Source organism: Macrosteles quadrilineatus, unplaced genomic scaffold, assembly GCF_028750875.1.
Source record: "Macrosteles quadrilineatus isolate MER2022 unplaced genomic scaffold, UCM_ALF_1.0 Scaffold_4__1_contigs__length_99947679, whole genome shotgun sequence".
In the NCBI taxonomy this organism is placed as follows: domain Eukaryota; kingdom Metazoa; phylum Arthropoda; class Insecta; order Hemiptera; family Cicadellidae; genus Macrosteles; species Macrosteles quadrilineatus.
In genome coordinates, this window is record NW_026542597.1 from 44,954,866 (window position 1) to 44,970,783 (window position 15,918).

Below are 15,918 nucleotides of genomic sequence, written 5' to 3' on the forward strand. Positions count from 1 at the left end.
TTTTTAAAAATATGAATTGTGATTCTACAATTGGGTTATACAATATTATATAGCATCAATTGCTTTAAAATTGTTTACTAAAATTATAATTGTCCACTGACATGATGAAATTTTGAACATCTTCGGCAGTAACAGCAATATATGTTTTGTATGGTCACCTCAACTGAGTAGGACAGCCAGGATTCATAAACGAATTGTTGTATTTTAACATTCCTTAAGCCAATACTATATAGTGTTCCAATTTATATTTGTGTTTGGCTTTGTATTAGTGATCCGGAAGTGTTATCACTTGTTAGTGAACATAACATTGTATGTAACAGGAGAAGAGTCCGACGTGTGCAGCTGTGATGATTGGACGAGGAGCTCTCATCAAACCCTGGATCTTCACAGAGATCAAGGAGCGTAGACACTGGGACATCTCCAGCCAGGAGAGGCTCCAGATGTTACGCAGGTTTACCAACTACGGCCTGGAGCACTGGGGCAGTGACACTAAGGTGATAACACTAATTATCAAGTAGGGATTACAATTTATTGTATTCGAGAGTCAAATACAAATATCATATTTAGTTAACTTACCCTTTCCTTGAGCTACCATGATCTGAGCATTCATTCAAGAGGAAGGAAATTCAATATAATAAAATGGTACAAAAATATTTATGTTTTCTGGTGGGGTATACCAAAATGAAGAGAGTTTTCCAGGATGGGAATCACACAGTAATATCACAATCATGAAAAAATATGTCATGATGTAGACTATCCACGTTCGCAAAAGATCATAACAACATCAATGCTGTGATTTTTGCGTGGACAGATTGCAAATCATGACATTAGCCTATAAGTTTTGGATTATCTAAAATAAAGTAAAATCATGAGATCAATTTCAGTTTGTTTAGGTGGCCAATATGTTTTTCTTAAAATCTAAACAAATGGTTGAGATTCGGGATTTGATTTACTATAGTTTGAAAGATAAGAAATTCCTGTCCATAATGACTCAATCCATATCATAGGGTAAAGTGTATATAGTGTACTGAATTAAACCACTGTTTCCCACAGGGTTGTTTCGTAATAACGTTATTGTATAATCCCCCAGGGTGTGGAATCTACTCGTAAGTTCCTGCTAGAATGGTTGTCCTTCCTCTACCGCTACATGCCTGTAGGACTCATGGAGAAACCTCCCCAGAAGATGAATGAGAGAGTTCCTTTGTTTGAGGGGAGGGATGAGCTGGAATGTCTCATGGCCAGTCCTAACTCTACTGACTGGATCAAGATCAGGTAATGTCTTCTAAATCTTAAACCTCCCCAGAAGATGAATGAAAGAGTTTAGTAAAGGAGTGTCTCATGGCCAGTCCTAACTCTACTAGATTATTATGAGTTTTCCTTGCCACATTTCACAACTGCACTGCTAACATAGCAGATGATTGTAATCACTCACTTAGCTAATTTTTGTAATAACAACTCTAATAATAATGCAGACTCGCTGCTGCATTTTAAACATTTTTTTATGGCAAGGGTTTTAATAATTAGTTTAGTCCAACTTTGGATTTTACCTGTTGTGAACCAAGGCCACACTAAAAAAACAGGCCGTAATGCTCGCCAAGCATGACGTTACGATAGAAGACGGCTATGACGTATAAGTACTTATTTATTTATTTTCCAATGAAAGATTAAAACAAGCAGCTGATCACAAACGGCAAAATTACGTCATTGCCGTCTTCTATCGTGACGTCATGCTGGACGAGCATTACGGCCTGTTTTTTTAGTGTGGCCTTGTGTGAATGCAGAAAGTTATTTAGTCAAAATTAGCTTTGTTGGATTTGTGTTCTCAAAAGAACATTTTACTACGTGAGTTTTTGTTGTAGTGAGATGCTGCTTGGCCCAGTCCCTGATGGTTTCCAGTTCATACCCAAACACAAGGCGAATGCATGGAGTGCTACGTAAGACTGTTGAACTGTTTACATCCGTTGGAGACAGATAATACTTTTCTATCTTCTATCGATAAGGCATTCATACTCCACTTGTGATTGTTAACTGTCAATCAAATAAACTTTAAAAGACGTTTAAATACCAACTTTGTTTTATTTCATCATCAAAATCATCCAATGTAGGCTTTACAGGCAGTGGTAGGAATCCATTAATTATTTGTCAACCGTGATGGGTTTAGGCCAGTTCAGAATGCCAGTTCAGAACAAGGACAAAACATCTGGCTTTTACTCTAATTTAACAAAGATAAATCCTAAACAATATAATTCAAATAAATAACTTGAAGAAATTATTTTTCAATTAATACAACTTAACATCTGAAAATGCATGTTTTGTCATACTGCATCAAAAACTGCCGTTTTAAATACATGCGTTGCGGTCCAAAGTGGCTCTTTTACTCCCTTAGGAGTAAAAGTTAGCTGTTGTAAACTTCGATTGTATGAAAATGCAATCACATGTATTTTAAGTAGTTATGTATTGCAATGTATTGAAAGTAGTTGATATATTTAATCGGTTGAGGCTATTGTTGCATTGTTGTTAAAGGTTTGACATATTGATAGTATAATTTACACTAACACTATCGTAATAGACAAAATGATTGAATCACGTCGTTTTGAGAAGTTACCTTTACATGAAAAGTATTTTTGTTTTGTAACTTAGTTTAAATAATGGTACAATATGACAAAAATGGCTTAGTTCATCACACGGGAAAAAGGTGTCTGTTCAACCCATCTCATTTTGAAACTTGAGCTGGGGTCAAAAGAGTCACTTACGTCCTAGTGGTTATGAAATATACAATTTTTAAATTACTTAAGATACTAATTACTATCAGCTAGTATCTACAATTACAATATTTTAAAAAGTTGCTTTTTCAGAAGATATCTGGCTGAGAAAAAACATCTAGTTTTCCTTAGCAACAACACATGCAATCCAAATTAACATAGAAAATTAAAAATTCAATATGCCCTGTCCTTGTTCCGTTTTATCTGTGAGAACTCCCAAGAGTTTTCCCACTCAGTTTCCCTCTATTCCCATAACCCCTGCCAGCTCTAGGCCATGTTGTTCTCAATTTTCCCCCACTTGCTGCCTGCCTCGGCCACTGTACCCTGTCAACCCACGTCTCGTCTACGGAAGTCACCTGTCTCGACCACTGTACCCTGTCAACCCTTGTCTCGTCTACGGAAGTCACCTGTCTCGACCATGGGAAACTGTCTGTGGCCAACATCCATTCCAGGGGGACTTCAGACAACTCACATATTTCCAATATCCCTCCATATGTTGGACAGAGTGGTTGCGTTTGTATTTGATGTTCTTTTCAACTTACATCCTTCTACCTTTGCTAATGGCTGTGGGAAATTACTACATTGTCATGCAGGATGTAAGCAGAACGGGAATGATTATAAGTGCTCTTATTTTCACCTCGTATTTTGACCTTATCAGCAGTTACTGTCGCACTAGATACGAACTTTACAAACAGCATTTACAGCAGAGAAGCAACGGCCATTTTACCTTCATGCAGATCATCAGGGGCTATAGCACTTGCTATAATGAAGTGACTTTTGCTATTCAATAAATACTTGCAGCTTATTAGTGGTGCAACAAGAAAAAGCCATCTTACAAGTTATTACATTTCAGAAAACAATAGGAAATTTACAGTTAATAAATATTTGTAAATATTTTGCTATTTAATTTTTGAACAGTGCTTTTTAACTCCTTTAACCCTTTCAGTGCTATGCCAATAATTTGTATTTTGTAAGACTTTTTTGTTTGCCTTTCAATTCCATTACCTGTTGTTGAATTGTAGCTGTAATTGTTGTCACTATTTTATTAATTTAGTCTAATTTGGAATAATAAGATAATATCAAATATATAACAAATAAAAGTCTGGGTATTTGTAGTAAACATTAAATAAAACTTTGTTTTCTTTGTAAATTTCCAAGTTTTCTCATAAATTGTAATGTTCTGATAGCATTGTTTGAAACATTGAAACCAAAATCTCATAAAATCAAAGACATCTAGTTTACAATATAATATTGAATTTAACCTCGATTTAGTTTGATAAGGTTATATTATAATATAAATATAGCCATTTTAGGAAAAATACTTTTTTGCAGCAAAGCCTCAGTAACACAATTTATGATCACTGTTGTGGTTCAACTAAAAAATATCATCTAAATAGTCAGTGACTAACTAGTGCTGCTATCTAGTAACGCATTGAACAACTTGCTGTAGCGCTATCCGTTCGCAATCGTTGGCGTCAGCTTAAATACCGGTTTTTGACTCCTAAGTCTCCAAGCACAGATAGCTGAGGTGGCTAGGGCATGTGTCACGGCCAGTGGCATTCGTCTGCTCGGGTTGAATCCCGTCCTATGTGGCAAATAAAAATAATTTATGACCTGTGTGTTTGTAGCGATATAATACAACCACTGGGGCAAAGTGAGGTGTTCATAATCCTTGGTTTAGACATACACCTCGAATCATCGGATTGGGAAAATTTTTTAGCTAAGTGCTTTTAGATCTTCATGCTAAGAATCTAAAAGCCGTTTTGCTTCTTTTTGTTAAAATTACCTTCCTCTCTATAATACCCTTAGGTTTTTAAAATATATCCCTAAGAGATTTTAGTAGACGCCGATATATTGTTGCATGGCACTCTAAAGCTAGGGTTTCCAAGATCACGCCGTCAAGTGATAGCATACCACGAGAGGCATATGACAGAGATATATCTTAAACAGTCACTCAAATTAATTTGTTACTGAAAGTTATCTTATCAATTTCACTATCATCTAGCCGCTGAAGCAATATATTTGTATAGAACCATCAAGTACCACTCCCCAAATATAGATAAGCCAACAGTTAAACTGTGTGTTGTTTCCTGTGCCTTGTACTGGGGTAGTGCTATTAAAGTGCAGAGTATTTGTATTCACTAAATACTGTACAGGAGTCCTGGTCTAAGCTCATCATGGACCACCTCACCTACCCAATAGACGAATGTTATCTTTTCAGAACCAGTGGCTTCTGTCCCTATGGTGCCAACTGCAGGTAATCAATACCAGCAGTTACTAACACACAGATTGTTAATATATAACACACATATTATCCGTTTAGTTGTATATAAATTGTCATTTAGGTTATGTTTTTCCTTTATTTAGGTTATGTTATTTGCTTATGCAAATGCCAACAGTGAAATCAGCTGATTTAGCAACCGAGAATGATTAAAGCGGAAATGACTTTTGCCGCTCGCTAAATCAGCTGATTTCACAGTTGGCATTTCTAAAAAACACTCACAACCAGGAAGCAAAACATAACCTAAATGACATATTATATACCAGTACAGCTAAAAAGTTAATCTGTGTGATGTAATGAGTTATGGTGGTAAGAAAATATCTTAGGTGTATTACGAGCACAAATAGTCATTGCTCAGCTAAAGTTTTGTGCGACCATAGTTCTCGAGCGGCAATGACGTACTTTACGCTCATAATATTAATATATAAAGTACTGGGGCACTGAGCCTTGCTAGTTAATTGGGTTTAATTGTTAAAATATCGTAAACACTAAACATATATTTTATACAAACAACTATTAAACAAAATCATATTAGTTTCAAAAAGGCTTCTGACAACGGTTTTTCACTTTTTTGCCACTACTTTTAAAGAAATTGAGAATCTGTCTCTTTTTTCATTGAGATTCAGGATATGGTATAGTAGTTTTATGCCAATTAAAAACCCAGATGTAATTAGTTTACTTGAAATGCCTCAGTACTTTGGGGATTAAGTTTTGGTGGGATAGGGCTAAGAAAAAAAACCAGTATTTGTTCGTAACTATTTCCGCCTATATCGAGTAATCAGTGTAATCTTTGCTCAATAGTTACAACTGATGTCTTTTCCTTTGTACTGTATTTTGTAATTTGCTAGTGTAATGTGGATAGCTTGTTATAAACACATGTGACAATTGTTTTGTTTACTTTTTCCTCGATATTTTGTTCAACCAACACAGTTACATACTTGGGTACCCATAAGGCCAATGTTAATTTTTTTTTTCAAATGAGTTGTGTAGGGAAATACGAATTTTCCTGAGGTAGTGGCCGTTTAGTGGCTGTCGCTAATCACGTTTTTAAGACTAAAAGTCCCTAACTCCAAAATTTAGTCAACATTTTTCTGCTGGATTTCGAGAAATAAAAGCCCATATTACAGACAGACAAACAGACATAGCTCATATTAGAGTGTAGGATACCTACTAAACAACTAAACAGAAATCACAATAAATAATAAGACCTGTTAGAAAGTGTCCAACCCCGCCTTGGTGTACTGCCTTTTGTCAGTGTACACAGTAAAATCACAAAAATATGTAATCGTACAAAAAACATTACATTTTAAATGAATAAGCTTAGAATATCGATACAGTTTTACTTAAAGTTGTAATCTTTTTAATGAAGAAAAGATATTTTATCACTCATGATTCAAAATATAGGTATTACTTTTTATTTATACACTATGCATGGGATTAAAACAGTCAATATTGTTGTATGTTGTGATTTGGGTTAGTTAATTGATGTAATAATTAATTATTTTCAGTATGTCTTTTTTCTGCTATTTTCATATTGTTTATTGTTAGTCTAAGCAAACTAAAAAAACTGACACAGGGAACGTGAAAAAAATTGCAAGAAAAGTTTTATGGTTTTATTTTGTAGTGTTGGGTCTGCAGAGTGACATACTAAAAGTTGCCAAAAATTGGTCCACAAGAAACCTCCTAAAATAACGATAAAAAATTGCGGCTTTTCCCAACATTGGACAAATTTGAAAAAAAGATACCACATGCATTTTTTATTCGAAATTTTTTGAGATATTGACTTGGGACGACCATCGATGTTTATTGGGTGGTTAGTACTTCATTTCGATAGGGAACTCATTTTTGGCCGCCATCTTGGATCCACCATCTGGATATAAGTAACAAAAATTAAATGTAATGATAACGTTGTGACACATCATTATAAACTAGATTTTCACGCTGATTTCAATGCCAAAATCCGTTTTTAAATATCTGTTTACGTTTTGATGATATATTCAAACGAAAATTCTCCCCCATACATTTCCTATGGACATTACGTACTTTGAAGATATTTTAAGATAATTTTTCTTATATCTCCAGTTCTTATGAATGCTTGCAGTTCAGTCTAACTTTTAAATATTCTGTGATATAAGGGCTTTCATTTGAGCTATTGATCATTCAAATCGAACGAATTAGAGACGAGCTACGATCCCCAAAACAATATTAAATTAAAATCAGCGTGAAAATGTAGTTTATAATGATGTGTCACAACGTTATCATTACATTTAATGTTTGTTATTTATATCCAATATGGCGGATCCAAGATGGCGGCCAAAAAAGAGTTCCCTATCGAAATGAAGTACTAACCACCCAATAAACATCGGTGGTCGTCCCAAGTCAATATCTAAAAAATTTTGAATAAAAAATGCACGTGGCATCTTTTTTTCAAATTTGTCCAATGTTGAGAAAATCTGCCATTTTTAATCGTGATTTTAGGTGGGTTCCTGTGGACAGATTTTTGGCAACTTTTAGTATGTCACTCTGAAGACCCATTACTACGAAATAAAAACCATAAAACGTTTTCTTGCAAATTTTTTTAGGTCATATCCTATATTTCTCTGACTATATTCTTATTTGATGATTTGGACATTCACATAAGTTACTTAGTCCATGTTACTTTTACAAATTAACATAATTTATACGGTAATTTAGTTTTTTACATGTCTAATGTGAGTAATTTTAAGGTTCAGTGCAACACACTTGACAGAAAAAGGCACCAACATTGTCAATGAACCATTGTACACAGAATGGCAGAAAAATACTACCTTTCATACGACAAATGTCCTGAACCAAAATCTTCAAGACACTTTGAGAAACAATATCTACAATTTTAACAATGATGAAAATATTCACTTAGAAAAAACTAAGGTAATTACAGAAATGAATTTTTATATTATTATTAGCTTAAATTTGGACAAAGTATGAAGAAAAACGTATAAAAAAGGTTGTATTCATATTATTGTAAAAATATATATTTTTTTTAATAATGCAAGTACCGTACCTAGTAATTCTTGATATTTTATAAAGCAACTAATTTTTGCACCAAATTGGTTCCATGAGGCTGTAAAAAAACATTACTATTTTAGTCGTCTTCGATGACTGTCAGTTTTAAAAGCACAAAAATCTATATATTAATTTGAAACGGTTTTTCTTTGTCATAGCTAAATTGAGAGAACGGCTGGGCGTAGAAACTCGGTAGAGGGGTCTAAAGAAAGGTCTTGGTCTGTAGATGAGCCATCAAAAGAGAAATGTGGTAAATTCCCTTGGGGCTCTGCCCCAGTGGCCTTTGAATTCCCATCCCATGTTATTCTTATGGAGGAAAATTTGGGTTTTTGTCCCAGCTAATTTGAGAGAACGGCTGGGCGTAGAAACTTGGTAGGGGTCTGTAAAGAAAGGTCTTGGTCTATAGATGAGCCATCAACAGAGGAACGAGGTAAATTCCCTTGGGGCTCTGCCCCAGAAGCCTTTAAAGTTGCCTCTTCAAATTTGTTTACCATATGCATAATTCTACACTATTTTTTAATGAAACGCTGTTAATATATAAATTGTGATTTATTGAATTTTTCAAAATGAAGTACAGTATTTGCAATGGGTTTTTCTGATTTTAAAATCGATTTTATTCTGCATCGTGTCATGTTTTGCAATATAATGTTCTATTACCAAATCAGTGGAAAATCCTAATATCACAGTAATTCTAAAAATTATTTCTTAAGGAGTTAACTTATATCTATTGTATGGCTTGGTTTCTGCCTTTGTTTACCACTTCTTGGAGATTGTACGTAGGTGATATTCTTTGGCGTATTGCATCTGTAGACGAAACTTGGGTTGGTGAAATTATTACAATCGAAAAAAGCGAGAAATCCTGGACAATTTGATATAGGCTAAAAATAAAACTTAATTAACAATATGCTACATTTCTTGAGCAATCATTAAAATAACCGATTTGCAAACAATGTAAACATGGTAAAAGTCTTAGAACACAACCAAGTAGAAGAAAAGAAATATTTTTTTCATTTATAATCGTTATTATAGACAACCTAATGCGGCTATGAGAGGGAAAGACTTTTAGAAACACTAAAAAACAAGATCAAATTTTGGAGAAAAGATAAGATATTTACAACAGATTTTGATTATATCTAACTGTTGTGTAGATCGTGAGTATTTCCATAATCTTCGTGAGTCGCCTGTAATGCTTCGCAATTGCTCGAATTCGAGCAACAGGTACACTAGTATACATTATTTCAAATATCAGTTGCATCAGAATTTTGTTTCAAGACCATAAACAGAGGTAAATTGTCATTTTATAGGTGTACTGCCTTCTCTAATACAAGGTTGGTGTGTGGCAACGTCTCACCGAGATGGCTATTGTCATGGTAATAACAGGAATAACAAACTTGTAAACATAAACATTGCTCATATGTTCCATTATAAATTAGTGCATCAGCTCTTTCAGAATGGGGAACTGCAGCGTTGCCACCTTTGTCTTGTTAGAGGAGGCTATGGTTGCAAACACTACCTACCATTTAATTGTACATGTATTTTCTTACATGTTACTCATTTTAATAATGTTTCATCAACACACATGTACGGTAACATGATTCAACCTATCGTTATGTAGATTGACTGGAATGGAAAGTTAGTTCTTGCCCCGATGACGACCCTAGGCAACTTACCATTCCGCAGAGTCTGCAAGGAGTTTGGGGTGGACGTCACTATAAGTGAGATGACAATGGCCAAATCTCTACTGCAAGGTGACACTCAGGAGTGGTCTATCATCAGGCGGCATGGCTCTGAAGACATATTTGGAATCCAGGTAACTATTATCCAGGCTAAGGAAACAGCTGATCTTATTCAGTATCAAAGCTGTCATCTGTCATTAAATATTCATCCTTCACTCAACTTTGCCAAATAAGCAACGTGGTGTGTCCCAGTGCTGTAAAATCTAATCTACAAGAATGTATTACCAAATAAAGTCTTTGTTTAGTCAATATAGCACGTAAAGTGAATAAAAATATACATCACTTGAAACGTATATTTACACTATTGACTTACAAGACGGTAAAATACATAAAAGATGCTAAACAGTGATTGATCATGATGATGATTGGAGTGTTATCGACGAACTGAACACGCGTTTACTCAACAAACTCATCCCCTTCTAACCAAAATTATTAATGTTTGTGTTTATCATTCCAATATTTATGTTTTCCATTAATAGAACTAGACAAAAAAATTACCTCTGAAACAGATTTTATATATTGAAAATTACTTTATCGATTATTATAGAACTAGTTAAAATTTAGTTCTAGAGACCAAAAACACCATCCGTTCAAATTCATATATATATATATATTTATATATGTGTCCGTTAGCGCGATAACTCGAGCAAAAATCATCCGATTTTGATGAAATTTGGTACAAACGTGTAAATAGGGTATAGGGTATATTATTTAAATAGGGAATAAATGTGATATTTTTAAGGAGACATTTTAGTATAAATCCAATCAGGCAAATGGAAATTCGCTTAGTCTGCAGGTTTGCTGCGGCGGGGGTATTGTATTTATAAGGCAATTATTCTTAAAATGTTAATATTGGTACCGTATTTAACAGTACCGGTAGGTACTTTATTGCTAGTTTAACTTTATTGTAAAAAGAAATCTTAACATTGCTAGATTTGTGGTCCAAGCACTGACGAGATGGTGAAATGCGCTCAATTGCTACAAGAACAAACTGATGTCGACTTCATAGATCTGAACGTTGGCTGTCCTATAGAACGTGTTTGCAATCAGGTTAGTAACGTGTTCTAAATATGTACTATTTTGCTCATAAAATATAAAAAACTACAGGCAGATTCTAAGTTAAAACATCTCCACAGACTAGGCATGTTTACACATCGCAGTGCAGTACTTATTAGTGATAAATACCACTTAATGGGGTCTCATGAGGATTGGAGTTTCAATCTGCTTGCCAACTGGCTTAGTGTAAAAGCGTCTTAAAGGCTCCCAGAATTTATTTCCAGATATTGGGAATGAAATAGGTACTCTACACTGGCTTTGACATAGCCAGACAGTCAATTCCCACGTAGGTTTTCTCAGTTTTAGAATAAAAATGAAAGTAGTTTGATGAAAGCACCAAAATTGTAATGATATAAATTACTGATTTTTGTTGATCACCAAAATTTTACCGAAGTCAAATTGAAATGACAACACATTGTCAACTACATCATCTCTTATGTCACATACACTATTACTAAGGAACACGAACTAAGGGAGGAAATAGTATTTTAGACTGTAGCAGACTTTATGAGTAGCTCTCAATAATGTTCATAAAAAATTTCTTACAGCTGGCCAAGCCCAATATTTATGGGATGACTGATGACTACTTCAATATACAAAAGTTAATGACTCTTTTCCAGGGTGCAGGCTGTGGCCTCCTCAGTAGAAGGGATGTTCTCATGTCCATGGTGAAGGATATGAAGTCTGTGATGAACATTCCTTTATCAGTCAAGACCAGGATGGGGCTACAGACAGACCAACCAATCACACACACCTTGGTGGAGGATCTTGCGAAAGCAGGGGCTGATGTTCTCATGGTCTGAAGATGTTCATTATCGTTATACTACTGAAATTTTAGTTTGGTCATAGATTCGATTGCTTTACATTTTATTTTAACCTGTAATCATTTTTTTAAATGTTTAAATTAATACATTCTTACTGAGGACATCTAACATTGATTCTAAAACTATTTAAAAAATTATTTTTTTCCTACAGTCACCCGACAAAGTTGGCTTCCTTGTACGGTACTGTTTATAGTACAGAAAGCTGCTAATTGCTGCATATTTATACTTTGCCGTACGGTTTATACTTTGTCGTACGGTTTACACTTTGCCGCACATCAGGATTCCAACGAAACAACACAAAACAGCGTGGTTCTATTATGCACGTAATCTGTGTACGCTTGGAAATAGGTTGGCAACACTTAAAGACAATAATACTATGAGCAGCTGATTGCTACGATCTTAATAAACAAGAAAATACCTTTAGGCCTAAGGCATTTTTTTAGGCGCGGAAACCACTTCAAATTACAAAAACTTACGGAACTATATTCTCAAAAAGCGGAGCACATTTCTTGCCGAGGAAAAATTGCGGAGTGATACGGACCGGGTACTACTTTCTCTAGGGCACCTATTTGTGTTGCCAGCTGAACCTAAAAACATGTTGTATAGTGTTTGAAAGACTAATTATTTATATGCTTTATAGTGACTGTAGGAAAAATATAATGTGTAACACGAGTGCAAAAGGCCTTTGCTGCACTCGAGATCATTCCTCTCGTAAACATTGCTCTCGTGTGCAGCAAAGTGCCACTTTGCCCACTAGTTACACAAATAACTATTGTCATACTGCTGCAAAATTGGCTGTTTTCAAAACAACCTGTTGTGGGTCTGAAGTAGGTTTTTCTCCTTTGGATGTTAAGACCAGCTGGAGTCGATGAGGTCAGCAGTAAATTTTGCTCACTTGCGATTGTAAGCAATCGGTTGAATTGAGAGTATTGTATGTATCAATGGTTTTCAATCGATTGTAGTTCATTGTTGCATTGTTGTTGCCTGGGTTTAAAAACTAATTTACATTGGATTGAAAAAGATAGATATGACACAGGTAAACTTTTTTTATTTATTTTTTTTTTTTATTAAAGGCCAAGAAGTTCTAGAGATTGATACATCAATAGTTTGGCATATCGATAGTACACAAAATCAATCGTAGGACGAATGAACAAAATGATTTAATAAATACCTTACTAAACGTCTACTTATTCAAAATATCAAAATTGAGTACAAGATTGAAGTCATTTTGGGATATCATCTTGACATGGAAAGTATTTTTCTTATTTTTATTTTTCTCGTATTTGTTTTTATTCTAGCGAATTTCCTATATAGGGAATAAGCTATTACGGTAACATAAGTCTCATGGTAAGACCTAGACCCGGGACCGATTAACTAGTTTGTATATATATATAGGTATATATATATATATATATTATGTTTTAATTTAGGTGTTCATTTAATAGGGCTGCCGATATAATATATAGTATTTAGTAATTATAGTAGTAAAAAGCACAACTGAGCACCCTGGAATAGATATATATATATATATATTTTTAAGTGAACATTCAGTGTAAAAAGTTAGAAGAACTGTCTACATTGCATAAATAATAACATTTTCCTACAGTCACCCGACAAAGTTGGCTTCCTTGTACTGTTTATAGTACAGAAAGCTGCTAATTGCTGCATATTTATACTTTGCCGCACGGTTTATACTTTGCCGCACATCAGGATTCCAATGAAACAACACAAAACAGCGTGGTTCTATTATGCACGTAATCCGTGTACGCTTGGAAATAGGTTGGCAACACTTAAAGATAAAAATTCTACGAGCAGCTGATTGACTATTATAACTACGATTTAATCTGTCATTTCGTGTTTATAGTTTCGGTATTTCTAAACTTTCTGGACTTTTCTTTTAAACGTTTTTAAAACATTCCTACGATCTTAATAAACAAGAAAATACCTTTAAAGCATTTTTTTAGGCGCGGAAACCACTTCAAATTACAAAAACATATGGAACTATATTCTCAAAACGCGGAGCACATTTCTTGCCGAGGAAAAATAGCGGAGTGATACGGACCGTGGGTACTACTTTCTCTAGGGCACCATTTGTGTTGCCAGCTGAACCTAAAAACGTGTTGTATAGTGTTTGGAAGACTAATTATTTATATGCTTTATAGTGACTGTAGGAAAAATATAATGTGTAACACGAGTGAAAAAGGCCTTTGCTGCACTCGAGATCATTCCGCACTCGCCTGCGGCTCGTGCATAAACATTGCTCTCGTGTGCAGCAAAGTGCCACTTTCACCACTAGTTACACAAATAACTATTTCAGGCAACAATAAAATCAGTTGATTAGTTTGTAAACATGTTGACTTTCACCACAGCTGATAAAAAAAGTTTGGGTGTTTAGTGTGAACTTTAAAAGCAGTAAAAAGGTGTGCAATTTTTAAGCCATCCTAATAATAGATAATTTATAAAAAAGATACTTTTAGGCTTATGTAATATTTTATTATTGTTTGAAATAATCTAAAATAGCTTAAAAATATTTTGCAAAGCGGACGGAGACTATGTTGCATTGTTGTGGCAGACTTTAGCCCCATGCCTCGGCATGCACTGCAACTAAACTCCAGCGGTCGCGTATCCCTAAAGCTGCCATATCTCAGTTAAAATTGCAATCTTAAAAAATAAGGTGTCAATCAATTTGTAATTAAATTGCCTTAAAATGTTATTCTTGTAGTTTTTTTTTAATCAACGGTTTATGAGTTATTTAAGAAAGAAAAATTTAAATGGCTGCCATTTTGGTTTGGTACAATTTATAAACCTGATACTTTGTGCAAAGATTAGCCGTGTTACTACTTACGTACTAAGTTTCAAGTCAATTGCTTAAGGAGTGCGAAAGTTATGGATTCATTTGTGAAAACCACACATGAAAATTTATGAAAAAGTGACACACAGACATAAAACCAGGCATCTTATACCCATGTTTATGTGGTGTTTTTGCATTGTTTTGACCTAAGGAACAAATATACAAAAGGGTTCCAGAGAGTTCCGGTACACCCTGTATATATGTGTCCGTTAGCGCGATAACTCTAGCAAAAATGATCCAATTTTGATGAAATTTGGTTCAAACGTGTAAACCTACGTTTATTTGAACGTGAACCAGCATGATCAGACTATGGGAACGAGGTTTATGGGGAATTTTATGGGATATAAATTGGTTTCCCCATTTTTTACCCTAAAAACACAAAATTTCACATATCTTTCCTGACTATTTTATAGAGCTTAAAAAAATAATTTTGTATATTGAAGTAGTCTGCAGGTTTTCTGCGGCGGGGGTATTTATTTGGTAGCCTTTGTTTATTTTTTGTAGTTTTTATTTTCTTTTGTAACTTAGTTTTCTTAAATTAATAATGGTGCAAAAAATATAGTTCATCACACGGGGTTGAGTGTCTTCAACCCTTATTCATTTTCTTAACTTAAGAACTGAGCTCATTTTCCTTGTGCTTGTGCCGAAAAGAGTCACTTTACGCTCTAGTGGTAAAATATACAAGTAAACTATTGTGATTCAACAATTAATACAAAATGAATGTATTTTTTTATCCACAGCTGCATGGCAGATCGAAGGAGCAGAGGTATACAAATGTAGCAAACTGGGAGTACATAGAGCAATGTGCTAAGCTGGCAGCTCCTATGTCAATGGTGGGCAACGGAGATGTCCTTTCTTTTGAGGACTACGACATTATCAAAGTAAGCAGTATGTTTTTTGTGTTGACCAAGAAATGTATGCCAGAATTTCTTTATTTTCTTGTAGAAGACCTAGTTTTTACTAAATGTTGAGATCTTGGGACTGGTCTTGTAGTCGGGTAAAACATAATCAACATCAACGTTGAACATAAAACGACAAACAAAACTTTACCATGGCTAGAAAAACAATTATATTATTATAGAAGCTGCATGTTTTTTTTTTGTTTTTTTTTTTTTTGTAAACTATGGTATTTTTTTGTGCAGCCAACTCGATGCCCAAACTAGTTTCTATGGGCAATTTTCATGATCATTATCAGGTGTTTATGCCATTTTAATTTATTGGTACTCGGAATAAAACCAACATAGTTTGACAATGAGTATCAGCACACTGGATAATGAATTGAATTATACATATTCCTTTAGGGGCACAGCCGGGCTTGCCATTCTTATAGTCATATACTGTGAGACAGTGTTTGAAAATGTTG

General features: G+C 34.5%; 1 protein-coding gene across 5 annotated transcripts in view; it reads left to right on the forward strand.

Annotated features, from left to right (window-relative positions):
- The window catches only part of LOC128991537 (tRNA-dihydrouridine(47) synthase [NAD(P)(+)]-like), a 60,237-nt gene that overhangs the window by 42,715 nt on the left and 1,604 nt on the right, over nucleotides 1–15,918 (forward strand). For 4 of the 5 annotated variants that reach the window (XM_054414506.1, XM_054414509.1, XM_054414505.1 and 1 more), the window contains exons 9-11: nucleotides 321–494; nucleotides 1,091–1,272; nucleotides 1,860–2,068. In XM_054414506.1, coding sequence (XP_054270481.1) covers nucleotides 321–494; nucleotides 1,091–1,272; nucleotides 1,860–1,938 — 435 coding nt within the window. In that variant the 3' untranslated portion in view covers nucleotides 1,939–2,068. Of the gene's footprint in view, nucleotides 1–320; nucleotides 495–1,090; nucleotides 1,273–1,859; nucleotides 2,069–15,918 lie in introns of those variants that run through there. The other variant, XM_054414508.1, reaches the window with a different exon arrangement.